Here is a 17,174-nt window from a genome sequence, read left to right as displayed (position 1 = left end):
AAAATTAGCTCTATCCCAGGCAGAGGCAGTGAGGGCAGTCCTTTAAAGGCCAGCCAGGAACCCTTCCACTCTCCATTCCCTTTAGGAAACTGGAACATCTCACTGTGGTTCCCTTAAAGAGCACTGATTAATTAATCTGCATTTATGAAATGTCCTCCAAGGAGAGGCAGGAAATAGCTTTGCATCCAAACTCAGAGCTGTGGATGGATGTTGGCACAGGCTATCCTCACTGGATCTGCAGTTCAAACCAGCAAGGAGACAGCCCCACACCATGAACCTGCAGCTCCTGGGCTGCCAGGTCTTCCAGGAGATAGTTCCCTTTCTAAAAATAAGCTTGAATTTGTCTGCAGATACCTCTCCAACATTTTCCAGTTTACCCTGCCCTCCTGGCATTACATTGCCCCCTTGCCTAAACCCCCAGGCTGCCCCTGCACCAGCACTGCCACCCCCTGAGCCAGCTGTCCTGGCAGTGCCAGCATCCTTCACCTCACATGGCTGTCCTGGCAGTGCCAGCATCCCTCACCCCACCTCGCTGTTCTGGCAGTGCCAGCATCCTCACCTCATTGTCCTGGCACTGCCAGTGTCCCTCACCTGGCTGTTCTGGCAGTGCCAGCATCCTCACCTCGCAGTCCTGGCAGTATCAGAGTCCCTCACCCCACCTGCCTGTCCTGGCAGTGCCAGCATCCTCACCTCACTGTCCTGGCAGTGCCAGGGTCCCTCACTTGGCTGTCCTGGCAGTGCCAGCATCCTCACCTCACCTCGCTGTCCTGGCAGTGCCATTGTCCCTCACCTGGCTGTCCTGGCAGTGCCAGTGTCCCTCCCCTCCCTGTCCCAGTGTCCCTCCCCTCCCTGTCCCAGTGTCCCTACCCTCGCTGTCCCACTGTCCCTCCCCTCGCTGTCCCACTGTCCCTCCCCTCCCTGTCCCACTGTCCCTCACCTCGCTGTCCCGGCTGGTGCGGCGGCTCTGGGACACGCACTGGACCTGCCAGGGCAGGGGCTGGTACACCAGGTAAGGCAGGGGCTCCTCACGGAACAGGTTGGTCCCCAGCTGCCCACGGGGAAGGTTTTCCAGCAGGGAAGAGGACAGGAGAGGAAGAGGAGCAGAAAGAGCTGCTCAGCCACACTCAGCAGCAGAGAGCACAGCCCTCCCCTGCCCCTCAGCGTGACCCCCGAGCGCTCCCAGCCCTCGGCCCGGGCTGCTTTGGGAGGCACAGGAGCCATCCCAGCAGGGCAGGCAGGAGCTGGGATGGCTCCTGTGCCTCGTCCCCCAGCCCAGGCAGGTGAGAACAGCCCTGCAGGGGCAGACTCACCTGTGTGACCACCCTCACCACGAAGAACAGCGCTGTCATCAGGGTGCCCAGCATGGCCAGGGCTGTGCAGGGCTCCCTGTGCCCGGGAGCTCTGGGAGCAGCACTCCAGGACCTGCACAGCCAGGACTGAGCTGTGCCTCCTTGGCAGGCAGAGGCCAAGCCCTTAATGAGCTTACAGCCCTGCTCAGCCCGCTGAAGTAATCGGGCCCTGCCCTTTTGCTCTTCTAATCGCAGAGTTTCTCCAACACACGCTGCTGGCATTCCAGGAAAGGCAAATCCTCTGCTCCAGGAGCAGGGACAGACAGCCCAGCCCAGCCTGGGGTCACACCTGCTCCCTGGGGACCCACCTGAGCCCACCCAGGGGGACCCCCCACTCCAGCTGGCATTTGGGACGTGCTCAGCAGCGGGGTGGGAGACTTGTCCCCAGCAGTGCCTGCCTGGAGCTCCTCCAGCAGCTCTGAGCCAGCTCTCCAGAGGGCAAAGACACACCAGGGCAGCTCAGGCACAGCAAAAAAAGCCTGGTGGTGGTTTGTTTTGTTTTTGAGGACGAGGCTATCAGCCCCACCTTGTGCACAAGCAGCTGATGCACCCCCTGCTCCCCCTGTGCATCACCAGCTCCCACAGGAGATGGGAGCAAGGGAAGAACACGTCACCAAGCCTCCCTAGCTCCTGGTGAGAGTGTCACTCAGCCATCCCAGCAGCACCCAGCACTGCTGGGGCAATTCCTGGCTGCTCCCAAAGCCAGGGGAAGCCAGCAGCCACAGCCAAGCTGCAGTGAGACATCTTTAACAGATCCCGGGCTGCCAGAGCGACGCCTTGTTTTTGTTTGGTAGTTTTGGCTTTCAGCTTCCTTCTCTCTGCCTCTGCACTTGCTACCCCGTCCAGATACTTAAAGGAATAATGGTAACAAAGCCACAGAGAGCTTAAGTGGTCTTGGGAACTGCCAGAAATGACCTTGACAAGACAAAACATGAGAGAGCCCAGAGCCAAGGGGAGATGTGAGAGGTAAGTACAGCTGGATACCCAGCTACAACAAAACAGAGTGACAACCACCAGCATCATACAAAACAGGCTCACGTTGATTTAATTTATACAAAACAGATACAGCTGCTATCCCGGGTTTTAACAGGAAAAAGGAGCATGTTTCAAACCAATTATTGTTAAAAAACCTGGCATTTCCCTGCATCATTAATGCATGGCTCTCCCAAAACACAGAATGGATTCAGTGATATGGCTTTGGCCACAGCAACCACAACTGTGGGGTCCCTTCTAAAACCCCTGACTGGAAGGACTGCCATATGTCCTGTGAGTGCAGCAAACTAAAAGCAAAATCCCTGCAGGAAGGGGTTTGTGCAATCCAACAGCAGAGGGGATACCCGTGTCTGGATCCCTCCTCTCCTAGGAAGGAATAAGGCTACTGAGCAATTACAAAAATTCTAGAAAAACAGCAAGGAAAAACAAAATAAATACATTCTTCAGAGTTTTAAAAATGATGTTCATCAAAAATATATTTCTCATGTGCATGTAAACATCCCCGTGCCAGGCTGAGGGCGTGTGCCAGCACACTGCACCCAGGGAGCAGAGCAGGGGGCTCCCCCCCTGCCCACCCGAGGGGCTCTCACAGCACGGGGGGTGTGGGGCAGCAGCTTCACAGCCTCCCCCCAGCAGCTGTCTCAGGAGAAAGGCTTTGAAGATGGTTTCTCACAGATGGGCTCCCTTGAAGTGCAGCGTCCTCGGCAGCCGGAACGGGCCAGTGGCTCGGCAGCTTTTTAAAGCATCAAATATTTAGAGTCAGCTCGGAGGAAATACTGACAGAGGCAAGCAAACAGCACGTTCCCGTGAAAGCCTGGCTCCTGCCTGCTGGGTGGAGTGGAACCCCTCCCAGTCCATCATCCCAGCGGGCTGGGGCACCCTCTGCTTGTGGCCTTTGCAGAGGAGCAGCCCGGCACGTGCTGAGCGAAGCCACGGGCCACTGTGAGCTCCAGGAGCTGCCCATCCCAACTCCTCAGCCCCTCTGCAGCCTGCCCACACCCCTGCTCTCCGGGATCCCCGCAGAGCAGCAGCAGGAGCAGCAGTTCTGGGCTCCAGGATTCACGGCAGGGGCTCCCCACCCTGTGCATGGGAGAGATCCCAGCTGCTGAGCTGGATCCCTCTCCCCAGGGCATGGGGATGCAGGTGGGGCTGTCCCAGCACGCACAGGAGCTGCTCAGCCGTGCCTGCACAGCCCCTCCCCGTGTCCTGCCACCATCCCTGCTCCTGCTGCCACCACAGGGGACAGAGCTGCAGCTGCTGCTTTGCTGCACAGCTCTGCCCACCTGGCGTGAGAGGAGCAGGGAGAGCTCGTCCACATCCACCACTCTCGGCCCAGTTCCCACAGCTTGCACCCCAAACAAGCAGAACATTCCCCAGAATGTGTCATTCCCTGATTTTACCCCCAGACTTTGCAGCCACTCTGCTGCTCCCAGGTGCCAGAGCCCACCTGACACTGCCCACCTGCCACCAGCACTGGCTGGGCATTGGGGCAGGCTCTTTTCCTGAGCCATTTCCTCCAGCACAGCCTCAGCTGGATCCACATCCTCCCCCTTGACCAGTTACTCCCAGCCCTCTGTGATTCACAGCTCTGCCTTGCCTTGGAATGCTAATGAGGGAAATGTTGATTTATGGAAGCCCTGATATGTCACCGCTGGATTAAACAGTCTATAAAGTATATTTGGACACATTACAGGATTAGGAGAACCCGCCTGGGAAGTTCTCTTCCTCCTTCCTCCACTCTCAGCCAGTTTCAAGGACGTGGCACCCACACCCAGTGGAGGTGCATCCCCAAAACCCAGCCCCTCATGGGGGACACTGCACGGGCCCCCAGCCCACCCTCCCTGCAGAGAAAAACCCCACCTTTCAGTAGTGGTACACCTTGATCTCTCTGTTTTCATCCAGCCCCAGCTGCAGGAGGCTGGGGCTGCTGCCTGGGGGCTTCTGTGCCCGTGGGGAGAGAGCTCTGGCAGCTGGGTGAAGGAAAAGCCTGGCTCACACAGGACAGGTACCAGTGCTGAGCCAGCCCAGTGCACACAGGCTGCATTTAGCCTGCTGCACCCCAGCCAAATGGAATTAGAGGGGGATTAGGGAGTCCAGAGGCTCAGCACGCTCAGGGCAGCACGGAGCCCAGGGGATTTGCTGCTGATAGCAGAGCACACTGAGGAGACACCCAGAGCCCACCCAGCCTGGCAGCATCCCTGCTCCCTGCACACTGAGGTCCCTGGAACCCAGCTACCAGATCCCTCAAAACAGAGCTGGAGAGAGCTCTGGGGGGAGCCCAGCCCTCCCTGCCCCAGCAGGGCTCAGTCACACACCTCCTCACCTCCTCCCAGGCTGCTCAGCAGCCAAGGGCTCGATCCACAGCACCAGAAGCAGCCCTGCAAAGCCAGAGCCCCTTCTTGCCCACCCCGTCCTCCACTCTGCACTGTTTAAATCCATATTTTTAAATGCTCACATGCCCTGCTCCAACTGCTCCTCTACAGCTGAGCATAACAACACAGGGAAAGGAAGGGAAACTTCCTCAGTGGAGTACAGCTCAGGGAGCAGCACTCAGATCACTCCTGCTCCATCTGCTAAACACCCCTGCAGCACCAGGCACTGGAACAGAGGCCAAGGCCTCGAAATTGCTGCTCAGTTCTTCATTTCACACCCCTCCTGCCACCCTCCTCCTACCTTCTGCAGGAAGCAGGAATGCAATTAAAGACCAGACCCAGGTAAAAGATACACTTTGGAATCCTTCTTGAAGCCTTTCAGCCATTTCTTGTTGCTCTCAATCATCCCCTCAATATTCCTTGTCTCTGGCTCACTGAACTTGGAATGCTGGAAGTGCCTGATTTGTTCACTGTGGCAGAGAGAGAGAGAGAGAGGGTAAGTGGGGAAAAAAAGAGGTCTGGGAAGAAATTATCCCAGAGATGAGAAAGTGATGGGCTGCTGAAGAAAAAACCACCTCCTCTAATATATCTACTGGTAGTTCACCTTTTCTCCTTAGTAAGTAGTTCATAGTAATTATCAAATTGTAATCTAATTGTTATGTGAGAAGTGGCCCAATCATCACTGCAGAGAAACAAAGCAGCACAGTGCAACTCAAGGAAAAAGGCCCTTACTCTGCAGGGACATAGCCCAGCTTGCTGTCCAGAGGCACAGGAGTCCCAGTGAGCGAGGAGAGCCCACCTGCAAAACAGACAAGAACACAGAGCCCACAAATCACAGAGCAAACCTGCCTGGGACTGCTCTGCTGCACGTCGGGCGTGCTGTCCCTGCAAGGGACACAGAGCCCACAAAATCCACATGGAAAATCTGCCTGGGACTGCTCTGCTGCACAGGCACACTGCCCTGCAAGGGACACAGAGCCCAAAAAATCCACATGGAAAATCTGCCTGGGTTTGCTGTGCAGCACAGGCACACTGCCCTGCAGGGGACACAGAGCCCACAAAACCACAGATAAAGAAATCCACAGATCAAACTGCCTGGGATTGCTCTGCTGCACAGGCACACTGCCCTGCAAGGGGCACAGACCCCACAAAATCCACCCTCCTCCTACCTTCTGCAGGAAGCAGGAATGCAATTAAAGACCAGACCCAGGTAAAAGATACACTTTGGAATCCTTCTTGAAGCCTTTCAGCCATTTCTTGTTGCTCTCAATCATCCCCTCAATATTCCTTGTCTCTGGCTCACTGAACTTGGAATGCTGGAAGTGCCTGATTTGTTCACTGTGGCAGAGAGAGAGAGAGAGAGGGTAAGTGGGGAAAAAAAGAGGTCTGGGAAGAAATTATCCCAGAGATGAGAAAGTGATGGGCTGCTGAAGAAAAAACCACCTCCTCTAATATATCTACTGGTAGTTCACCTTTTCTCCTTAGTAAGTAGTTCATAGTAATTATCAAATTGTAATCTAATTGTTATGTGAGAAGTGGCCCAATCATCACTGCAGAGAAACAAAGCAGCACAGTGCAACTCAAGGAAAAAGGCCCTTACTCTGCAGGGACATAGCCCAGCTTGCTGTCCAGAGGCACAGGAGTCCCAGTGAGCGAGGAGAGCCCACCTGCAAAACAGACAAGAACACAGAGCCCACAAATCACAGATCAAACCTGCCTGGGACTGCTCTGCTGCACCTCGGGTGTGCTGTCCCTGCAAGGGACACAGAGCCCACAAAACCACAGATAAAGAAATCCACAGATCAAACTGCCTGGGATTGCTCTGCTGCACAGGCACACTGCCCTGCAAGGGGCACAGACCCCAAATCCACAGATAAAAAAATCCACAGATCAAACTGCCTGGGATTGCTCTGCTGCACCTCGGGCATGCTGTCCCTGCAAGGGACACCAAGGAAACAGAGGGAGACCTTTGCTGGTCCCTTGGGTATTAAAGAGCAGGAAACAGGATCAGCTGCACTTCTGGAGGGAGCTGCTCATCCCTTATCCCCCTTCCCACCAGCAGCACCCACCCTCCCCAGCACTGGAAGCCAAAATTAGATGCTGCAGGCAACAAAGCAGGTGGAATGAGGCCAGGAGACTCACCTGGGAAATACCTGTGCCATTTCTCTGCCAGCAGGTTGTCCACTGACTGCCCTGAGATGGAGTAACCAGAGCTGGGCCTGCTGCTCCGGGCCCTCTGCTCCAGGGGGGACGCCCTGGGGGGGTTCCCCAGGGAGCTGCTCCCCCCCAGGCCTGCCAAGGAGGGATGGGTGGCAAGAGGGATGCCCTGAGGGGCTGTGGAGGTGAGGAGAGGGGGCTGGTGCTGGCTCAGGGAGTCCAGGAGCCCCAGGACCCCGTTCAGCTCACTGCTGATGCTCTGCACAGAGTCCCTCAGGTGCTGGATCTTGTCCTGCTGCAGCGCGGGCCAGAAATCCATTCTCAAGTCAGCTGAAGGAAGAAAGGGGAAGAAAGGGATCACAGAGAAGCCCTGACTAGAGCAGCCTGTGTGCAAGCAGCCCAACCCTCCTGCCTGCCTGCCCTTCCTGCCCCAGCACAACTCCAGGCAACCAAAACCCAGGAGAAAGCAGCAGCAGCAGAGAGGGAATGGCAGCAGCTTCTCCTGCCATGGTGAGAGGAAGGGGAAGCCCAGACCCCTGCAGAACAGCAATACAGATCTGCATGATCAGAGGGAAACCAGAGAGATTTTATAATCCACAGAGATTTAAAAGGCAGGTTCGCTCACAGATCCCACCCCTCTAATCTGCCACTCCATGCAGAAAACAAGTTTTTGCAATCAGGTGTGGTACCCAGAGCAGTGCCAGACCTGCACTGGACACAGCTGAGCACAGGGACACCAGAGAGGTGAGAGGGAAAGGCACAACAGGCCTGGAGCTCCCCTGCTGGGCACTCACATCTAGGCTGGCCCAGATTGACACTGGACGTGCTGTTTGTGTCCTCAGAGGTGCTCAGATCAAACGTCACCACCTTCTTGCATGCAGAACTCCTCAGTGTATCTTCATCTGAGAGCTGCTCAGGAGGAGGAAAACAATGCCAGTAAAACCTGCTGTCTCATCCCTGGAACACAAAAGCTACTGGAAATCTGCCTGCAGCTTGTCTACAGAGCTGGGCTGCAGGCAGGCACAGGTCAAGTGAAGGCAAACTTGTCTCCAGCCCCTGACAGCAAAGTCTGAATGTCCAGAGACTGCTCTGGCTCTCAAAGTGCAAGAGGCCAGAGCCAGCAGGCACGTGAAGCAGTGGTTTGTGCTGTAAATAACCTCACAGCTCCTGCAGGGCTGGGTTCCTGTGCCAAGGGCAAGAGTCTGACCATCAAAGGTCTGGTTCTCTTGCATCTGCTGCTGCCCTGCCCGAGGCCACGTGGCAGAGCCAAAGACCCCAAGGTTTGCCTTGGTCAGGAGAGCAGGCTCCATCCCAGCTCACAAGAAAACCTGCCCTTGGTTTCTCCAGGCTCAATCCATGCAGCTTTTCCAAGCTGCCTCCTGCAGCCACACACTCAGCAGCCTCTGGTGCTCTCACAGAAAGTGGTTCCAAAATCCAGCTCTGCTGCCAGCACCAGGAGAGTTTACCTCCTCCAGCAGCGAGGACTCCAGCTGGCTGAGCTTCTCCTCCTTCTTCTTCAGCAGCACCTGTCCTTTCTGCATGGCTGACTTCATCTTGTCCAGCTCCTTTGCCTCCTGCACAGACAGCAGCCACGCCAAGGAGGGAAATTAAACAGCAATGACAGGAAATAATGCTAACTAATGCTGTCAGCAGTTGGGGTGACTGTCATCACCTCGTCCTGCTCAGCACAGGGAGTGCTGCTGGAGAGAAATCACTCCCAAGCCCTCGAGGGTGTGGGAAGGGGAGTGCACAGTGAGCACATGGCTCAAAGCAGGTTCAGCCCAAGGAAAAGGAGCTTTCACCTCCAAACCCCCTTCCAAGAGGGTCACCAAGCCCACACCAACAGGGCCAGCAAGCCCACACCAAGAGGGTCACCAAGCCCATCCTAACAGGGTCCCCAAGCCTGCACCAAGAGGGTCCCCAAGCCCACCCCAACAGGACACGGCAGCAGCAGAGCTGACGCCAGGGCTGCGGGCACCGTGACACCCACCGCCCGCGCTCAGGCAGCGCCCGGGGCTCACCTCCTCCAGGCTGTGGCGCACTCCCTGCAGGAGCTGGGAGCTGTGGGGATCCTGCACGCTCCCCTGGGCCCTGCGCAGCTCCTGGCGCCACTGCAGGCTGGCAGCCCGCAGCGCCGAGCGCCGCCGGCGCAGGGAGCGGCTCTGGCGCAGCAGGAACTCCTTGGCACTCCGCAGGGACTGCCCCTCTGCCGAGAGGTAGCTCTGCACTCTGTGGGGAAAGGCAGGGCTGTGCTGTGCTGCTGCACGCCTCACACAGCCCAAACACGTGGGCTGTGCACGCCCAGGGCCAGAAGCAGGGCAGGAGCTCTCCTGGCACGGGGGTCTCACCGGTCGAGCGGGAGGTCGCTCTCCTCGGGGCTCTGAGAGGCTGGGGAAGGCTCTCTGGATGAGTGCTGGGAGGGACACAATGCAAAAATTAAGTGTTTATGGGGGAAACAGAAGGTCAGAGCCACCTAAGACTCCAATGATGTGACCACGGCACTGCACAGCACCAGGGCTGCTCTTGATGTGACTCTTGAAGGTAACAAAGACATTTCTATCCCTGCTTTTCATTTGAGTACCCCACACTCCTCTCCACCCACTAATAATAGACAGACACCTGCAAATACTACTGAACACACCAGCAAAGAGAAATCCATCTCTGCATCTGAAATGGTTTCACACAGAAGGAACAAATGCTGGGATTTTCAAGGGAGTTTCAGCCTCAGATCTCACAAGGCAAACACCTTCACAGGCTGCTTTACTCACAGCTTGAGGAGCTTCTCTCAGGTCTTCAACACAGAGCTCAGCTTTCTTTCTTGGAGATTCCACACTTTCTTCTGCCTCCAGTTCTTTCAGAGCCTCCTGCTTGCTCCTGATTGCTTCCTCCAGCTCTCTGCCACAGGAAAAAGCAACAGCAGAGGCACTTGATTAGCCTGCAAGGTGTCCAGAGTGAGCTCCAGATTCCAGCAGGGAGAGGGCCACAGGTGTGCAAGACAAAACCAGCAACACCATGGCTGGGCAGGGAAACTGCTTCCCACCCTTCCTGAGCAGCTCAGCCCCCTCAGGAAAACCTCTTTGCATTTCAGTGCCCCTCTCACAGCACCTCATTAACCACCCAAGGCAGGAAAACCTGACCTGCAGAGGTGAAGGAGCAAACTGAAATTCACACCCTGAGCTAATGAAAAATCCAGAACTCTGTGTCCCCAAGGGGCACCTCAGGATTCTGAAGGAACATGGCCCAGCACAGAGCTCAGAGGATGGGGAGAGGCCCAGGTTAGCTTGGAGAGGTTTGCCAGGGGCACAGGGCGGATTCTTTGGCATCAGAGGAAATTTCTCACACGCACCCGATGCGTTTGTGCAGCCTCTGGCTCCGGCTCTGCAGCAGCTCCACCTGGGCCTCCAGCTCAGCCTTCTGGTCCTGCAGCTCCTCCAGGGTCCTGCGCAGCTCCCGGATGGACTCCAGCAGGCTGGAGTGCTCCTTCCTGCTCTCCTCCAGGCGCAGCTGAGAGGCCAGAGCAGCTTCCTAGGAGAAAACCAGAAGGTCCCTCACAGCCTTTTCCCCAAGAGCCAAACAAGGGGCCCACAACTCACGGGATCCCAGAGCTACACACCCACACACCAATCCTGGGAGAACAGGACTGTTCTCTTTGGGGAGCTCAGAACCAACCCACCACCCAGCACTCTGTTTTCCTAAAGCAGTTCTGAGGTGCTGCCCTCAGCCCCAGAGCAGCACAGCCCCTCTCAGAGCCCAGCTGGCCGTACGTCTCTTTCCAGCTGCATCCGTCCGTCCTCGTCCAGCAGCAGCTGCCTCCTCCTCTGCAGGGACTCCTCCTGCCACAGGGAAAGGCAGGGCACTGTCAGAGCCAGGACACTGCTGATGCTGAGCAGCACCTCAGGCCTGAGTCTCAAGAGCACTCCAAAACAAGGAGAGTTGTCAGGTTTGCTTCACGACCCCTCTCACTGCCCCCCCAAAGCGCTGAGCCAGCCCAGAGCTTGGACTAGCACAGCAAACACCAGCACCAGGAATGCTCAGCCCTGCTCTGACTGGTGACAAAGCTTTACCTCTCAGTGGGATGGCAGCAGGAGGCCTGGCTGAGCTCTTCTGAGCAGCTCCCCATGAGGAAGCAGCCCCAGGACTGGCACGGGTCAGGGAAGCTCTGTGAGCCCAGCAGAGGACTCACCTGGCTCAGGAGCTGCTCTGATCTGGCCTGGATGTTCTTCATGCGGATCTCCAGCTCGTTCTCTGAATCCTGGAGCTTTCTTTCCTGCACGGGGAGCTGAGTTAAAGAGAAGGGCACAGGCTCCTCCCTCAGCAGGAAAACACTGGCTGGGAAGCGTGACCTGCCCCTCGTGTCCGGGCAGGGCGGCAGGGGGACGGTGTGGGGAGCCCCCAGGCCACCCCTCAGGAGTGCCCAGGGCCAGAGCACAGCCTGCTGCTCACCTTCTCCCTGTGCCTCTGCTGCAGGGCAGTCAGCCTCCCCTCCAGCTCTGCCTGCAGCCCCTTCACGTCGGCGTCGTGGAGCTGCCGCAGCCGCGCGGCCTCGCAGCGCAGCCCCTCCAGCAGCTGCGACCTCTGCCTCTGCTCCTGCCAGCCAGGGCACAGGGAAACACCTCTGAGAGACACAGGGACCTCCAGCAACAGAGCACAGACACAGGGGACACCTCTGAGAGACACAGGGACCCCAGCAATGCAGGACAGACACAGGGAAACACCTCTGAGAGACACAGAGACCCCAGCAATGCAGGACAGACACAGGGGACACCTCTGAGAGACACAGAGGTCTCCAGCAGTGCAACAGGGACACAGGGGACACCTCTGAGAGGCACAGAGACTCCAGCAATGCAGGACAGACACAGGAACACCTCTGGGAGGCACAGAGACCCCAGCAGTGCAGGACAGACACAGGGAAACACCTCTGACAGGCACAGGGACCCCAGCAGTGCAGGACAGACACAGGAACACCTCTGGGAGGCACAGGGCTCTCCAACAAAGCAGCACAGACACAGGGAACACCTCTGAGAGACACAGGGACCCCAGCAGTGCAGGACAGACACAGGAACACCTCTGGGAGGCACAGGGCTCTCCAACAATGCAGCACAGACACAGGGGACACCTCTGTGAGGCACAGGGCTCTCCAGCACGCAGCAGGGACACACAGCACCCACTGGAACCCAGCCCCTGACCCGTACCTCCTCCTCGTACTGCTGCTGGATCCGTGCCAGGGCCTCCCGGTGCTCCTCTCTCATCCTCTCCATTCTCCTCTCGTGCTCCTTCTCCACCTCCCGCCGCCTGTCGCTCATCAGCTCGCTGAGCTGCAGGGGTGCCAGGGAAAGAGGCTTCCCTGAATGGCAGCCTCCCTAAAATCAGCCTTGCACCCAGCCCAGGGCCAGTGGGATCAGGGATTGTGTCCTGGGGAGCACAAAGCCTTCACCCCGCTGAGGTGAGATGCTGAGGGATGTCCTGCCCCCTAAGGCAGGGGATGGGGCACCCAGAGCTCACCCCACATCTGAGGGGAGCGTGAAGAACCTTCAGCACAAAACCTCCACTCACCTCACGCTCGTACTCCTTCACTTTCAGGGCTTTTTCCTGCACTTTCTGATCTGCTCTCTGCAGCTCCTCACGTAGCTGGGCCTCCTGGCTGCTCTGTGCCTCTGCCAGCTGGGCTTGCAGGCTGGAAATGGCCTGTGAGGAAAGGCACCCACAGAGGCTGCTCAGCCTCTGCACAGGATCCACCCCGTGCCCTCGACAGGCACAGCCTCACCACCCCTGCCTGCAGCAGGGCCAGACACTGAGCCAGAGCAGAGCCACAGCTAGGGAGGGGGAAAATAAACTAACACCACCCTCCCTGGCTACCTTTGGCGACAGCATGAGGGAAAAAACAAAAACCAACAGTTTCCACTCTGAGGACACCATCCCCACCTCACGGTGCTTCTCCTCTGCTGCAGATCTCAGCTGCTGGAGCTCACTGGCAAACTGCTCTTGCAGCTCCTCTGCTGCCTGCAGAAACACCAGCAAAACACATGCTGGGAAACCTCTGCGTGTGGGGACAAGGTGCATTTGCAATTAAATTCTACCCAAAAGCATCAGCAGGCACAGCAGTGACCCCCCCTGCAAACGGGATCACTGCAAGGTGCCTTTGGCCTCTCTGTGCTTCCCCTCCCAGGGGATCTCCATGAATCCCAGTCATGCTGGGCTGCAGGGACTGGAACTGCCCCTCTGAGGACTCCCCAGGTCCCTCAGGACTGAAGCAGCAGCCAAAGAGGTGTTGGGAGCTGATGAAGTGGCTGGGGTTAGTTCTGATCTGATAACAGGGCTGGGGCAGACACACAGTGATCCTCATCTTGTCTTCAGATGCAGAGTGGCCATTGAAGTAATTGTTAGCTAATCACCACTAATAACAACTGGGGCAGCTCTCCTGCCCACCCCTGTGCCTCCAACAGCCCTGGCAGCTGCCCCTGGTGCCCTAAGAGAGCTGAACACTGCAGGTGTGAGTTACCCAACACCTGGCACTGCCCTCAGGCTGGCAATAAAGATCTCACCTTCTTCTTCTCGCTGTCTAACCTGCCCCTGAGCTGGCTCAGGAACTCTTCCTTCTCCTGCTCCAGCTTGCCCATCTCCTTCTGCTGAGCCTCCTCTGCTACCAGCTGCATTTCCTGCAGGGCAAGCTGCTGCTTCCTCTGCAGGCTCTTCTCCTCCACCAGCTGCTGGCATTGCCACTCTTCCCTGAGCTTCTGCAGCGTGGCCTCCTGCTCTGCCCTGGTGGGTTCGGAACAGAGCCCAGAAATGGGATCCAGCACTGAGGGGGCTGGGAGCTGCTGCCAGGGCAGGGAGGCTCAGAGCTCCTCTGAGCAGTGCTGGGGATGTGCCCAACCCTCCCAGACCAGCCTGCACACCCCGGGGATGGCAGCAGAACCTCTCACCTCATCCTCTCCTCCTCTGCCTCCACCTCTGAGGCCATTTGGGCTCGTAGCTTTTCCAGTCTCTTGGCTTTTTCCTCTCTGAGAAGCAACTCTTCCTCTTCCTGCTCAGATTTTGCTAAATCTTCTTCTGGGACGCTGACAGAAAAAAATAAAAAAACCCAAAGAAAACAGGTTCAATATCTCCCAGTCCCCTCGCCAAGGGCTTCAGCCCAGCTGGGGATCTCACTGCCTGTGGTGACACATTCATCTCCCCCCACAGCTGCAGGACCTGCTGCTGGCACAGGAGATGCAGCCCCAGCACCAAACCTGAGCAGTGTGGGTTTAAAACTTGCTACATCATCAGAGTTTACACTTCTTTTGGGGTTTTTTTTTTGTTCTTTTTTTTGCAGGTAAGTGAAATCCACTCTCATTAAATGGATGCAGGCTCCCAAGCAAGGTACCTGGATGTGTTAGCACATCTGGAAGCTCCACATTTCCATATTATACCTTTGGCTACACTTTTTTTTTCCCCTTCAGGTGCCATTTCTGCATCTTCCTTCACACCCAGACTGCATCCCCACGATGTTCCATGTCAAGATGCTGTTTCTGGCTGCTCACAACATAAGCATCAAGCCCAGGAAGATAACACAGAAACCTCAAGAGAAGAATTCCCCCAGGGAAAGGACACAGCTCCCAGTGCTGCTCCACCCCTGCCCTGCTCTCAGACCCTGCTGTCCCACAGCCATCCCTGCCAGAAGCCTTGTCTGGAAGGCCCTGTGTCAACCAGCCCCTGTCAGAGCTGCAGCCAGCTCCTCTGGGGTAAGCTCATCTCCTCTAATGCTCCCATTTCCAGCCCTGCTCCCTCCACTCAGCCCAGGGTTTGAGCAGCTGCCAGGGGGGAGAGCTCCGAGCACAGAGCTGGAAACTCCTCCCAGGAGGAGTTTGTGTGTGTGTGTGAGCACAGCTCACCCTGCAGGACGCTCTCCTGCCTCTCCTGAGCTCCTCTGGGTTTGCAGATCCCCACAGGCACAACTGTCTGTGCCAATGCCTGTCCTTCCTCCTCCTCCTCCTCCTCCCTGAGAGCCCTGACCTTGCTCCTTGCCCCAGCTCTGCAAAGCAGCACCACTTCCCAGGTGGTGGCTACAGCAGCACCAGGCTGTGGCCAGCAGCAATGAAATCCCACCTTGGAGAGGCCTGCAGGAGATGGAGTAAAAAAGGAAAGTACCTGAGGGGCTTTTCCTTTTGCTGATGAAGCTTTTCAGCTGCCTCCTCCTCCTTCTGCTTCATCTCCTCCTGGAACTGCTGGATTTTCTCCTCCTTTGCTTGAAATAAATGTATTTCCTCTTGCTCCAGGTCTGTCTCCACCTCCTGGGCTATTTCCTCCAGGGATTCATCATGAGAATGGTTCAAGGACTGCTCCATTTCCTTCTCAGCTTGCCTACCAAAGACAAAAAGCTCCTTTGGCAAAAGGGTGTCAGAAAACAGAGGAACATAAAAGGAACAGCGACCTCCTCCACAGAGCATCCACTCCAAACCAAAAATCTCAGAGCCACCTGCTCCAAAAGCTTCACTGCTGACCTCAGGTGCATCCTGAGGATCACTGCTGGATCCTGGGGGTGACTCCCAGACAATCTCCAGCTGACAAACTGAACCCAGCCCCAGCTGCACTCCAGGCCCAAATAACTCTGATTTTGGCCCACCAGAGCTCACCTTGTGAGGTCAGTAAAATCTCACTTGATGAAAAGCCAGGCACAGGAGCAGATGCCATCAGTACCTGCCCCCAGCCCAGGGATTGGTGCTTCTCATGGACCAGGTATTTTTCTGCAATTGCAACCTAAAGTGTGCTGGGAATTTGCCAGCTCCAGGCAACAGAAAGCCCTCAGCACTCCAAAAATTCAAACCCAATCTGGTTCTAATTAAGGTGTTTGGTTTTTTTTTTTTTTTTTTTTTTTTTTGTTTTTTCAGACAGACAGCAGCAAAATTATAAGCTAAAGGGGAAGGAGGGGAAAATTGAGATTAGTCTAGGAAGAAAGATTTTTGTTCTTTGCTAGTGGAGGCTGGAGCAGGAAGGTCTCACCATGCTGTGAGACTGGCAGTGCAAGGCAGAGGGACTTCTGCCAGGAATCAGGGAAATAACAGCCCCAGTTTTCCAGCCTCGAGTCAGGAGAGAAAAGGTCATTTCTGCAGCCATTAGCAAAAAGAGCAAGGCAGAGCAAAGTGTTGGGGCTCTGGAACGATCCCCCTCACACCACCTGCTGCAGGTGTCCTTTCCAGGCTGCTCTGCAGAGCAATTCAGCCACTTCCACCTGGTTATCACGTTGTTCCCTTGTCCAGCTTCTGCTCCAAAGGAGACCCAGCCAGCACACACAGAGTTACACAGCAGCACAGCTCCTGGGAGAGCAGAGATTCCTTCCCCACCACCCTGTCCCCAGAGACACTCTGCCTAATCTTTGCAGCTGCTTGTGCTGATGTGTCACTTGGGGAATGCAGAGTCAGCAGCTCACACCCCCCGAGCTGCTCTGGCTCAGGGAGCCCAGGTGGGGATCCACCAACACAGAGCAGCACAGAACAGGAGCTCAGCTCTGACCCCACTGCTTCAGTGCCACCAAGGTGGATGTAAAACGGGGTGAATCCATGGGGTTTTGCCCTTTTTGCCCAGCTCAGCATCGCTCAGGTTCTGGGGGGAAGTTTCTCGGGGGGTGTTGAAGACTCCCAGTGACACCAGCACGGGGAAGGCTTTCCCAAGGACAAAGCAGCAGCTCCCTTCATCCCAGGGAGCCCTGAGCCACAGCCCCCAGGGCTGAGCTGCTGCCCAGGCTGCTCCCCTGGCACTCTGGCAGGGGCACAGCTGCTGGCACGGGCACACAGCCCCGCCGTGCCCACCAACCGCAGCAGCACGGGGCACAGAGGGACAGAGCTGCCACAGCCCCACGCCAGGCACTGACACGAAGCCCTCACACATCCCGAGGGGCAGGAAGCTCCTCAGGATCCACCAGGCTGTGCAGGGCTCCCTCCTGCAGCTGCACAGCCCCTGCCCCACGGGGACAGGTCAGGATAGCTCGGGTCAGAGCCAAGAGCTGCTGCAGGAGGACAAGGGCGTGCAGGTGACACAGGTGGGCACCAAGCCGTGCCTGCCAACAGGACCTGCCTGGCCAGCACGGGGCTGCCAGTGCCACAGGGAAGCTCCATGCCGTTCCCAGCTCCTCATTTTGGGCTGAGGGGATCGTGGGTAGCAGCTCAGAGCGCTGGATCCCTTCCCTGGGTTGTCCCACTCTTTCCAGGCCCTTGGAGAACGTCCCCAAGGTGTGCCAGCCCCACCAGCCATACTCACACTGCTGTCCAAATTACAGATGGAAGTGTTGGCAGGCATGCTTGTGCCCACAGTCCTGCTTCATCTCAAA

General features: G+C 56.8%; 1 protein-coding gene across 1 annotated transcript in view; it reads right to left on the bottom strand.

Annotated features, from left to right (window-relative positions):
• Window positions 1-2,371: 2,371 nt before the first annotated feature.
• The window catches only part of CEP164 (centrosomal protein 164), a 29,164-nt gene continuing 14,361 nt past the window's right edge, over window positions 2,372-17,174 (bottom strand). The window contains exons 11-30 of the mRNA XM_041458102.1: window positions 14,999-15,211; window positions 13,795-13,929; window positions 13,414-13,630; window positions 12,794-12,871; window positions 12,425-12,556; window positions 12,064-12,186; window positions 11,315-11,458; window positions 11,055-11,150; window positions 10,636-10,704; window positions 10,218-10,396; window positions 9,640-9,766; window positions 9,220-9,284; window positions 8,893-9,100; window positions 8,338-8,445; window positions 7,666-7,780; window positions 6,857-7,201; window positions 6,315-6,381; window positions 5,936-6,052; window positions 4,203-4,305; window positions 2,372-3,075 (exon numbers count right to left, since the gene is read on the bottom strand). Of these exons, the coding sequence (XP_041314036.1) occupies window positions 4,206-4,305; window positions 5,936-6,052; window positions 6,315-6,381; window positions 6,857-7,201; window positions 7,666-7,780; window positions 8,338-8,445; window positions 8,893-9,100; window positions 9,220-9,284; window positions 9,640-9,766; window positions 10,218-10,396; window positions 10,636-10,704; window positions 11,055-11,150; window positions 11,315-11,458; window positions 12,064-12,186; window positions 12,425-12,556; window positions 12,794-12,871; window positions 13,414-13,630; window positions 13,795-13,929; window positions 14,999-15,211 (2,638 nt within the window). The 3' untranslated portion in view covers window positions 2,372-3,075; window positions 4,203-4,205. The remainder of the gene's footprint in view (window positions 3,076-4,202; window positions 4,306-5,935; window positions 6,053-6,314; window positions 6,382-6,856; window positions 7,202-7,665; window positions 7,781-8,337; window positions 8,446-8,892; window positions 9,101-9,219; window positions 9,285-9,639; window positions 9,767-10,217; window positions 10,397-10,635; window positions 10,705-11,054; window positions 11,151-11,314; window positions 11,459-12,063; window positions 12,187-12,424; window positions 12,557-12,793; window positions 12,872-13,413; window positions 13,631-13,794; window positions 13,930-14,998; window positions 15,212-17,174) is intronic.

The sequence above is a fragment of the Pyrgilauda ruficollis genome, unplaced genomic scaffold (genome assembly GCF_017590135.1).
Source record: "Pyrgilauda ruficollis isolate IOZ18807 unplaced genomic scaffold, ASM1759013v1 scaffold126, whole genome shotgun sequence".
In the NCBI taxonomy this organism is placed as follows: domain Eukaryota; kingdom Metazoa; phylum Chordata; class Aves; order Passeriformes; family Passeridae; genus Pyrgilauda; species Pyrgilauda ruficollis.
Note: the sequence above shows the minus strand (reverse complement) of the source record. Positions and strands in the feature narration are given on the sequence as shown.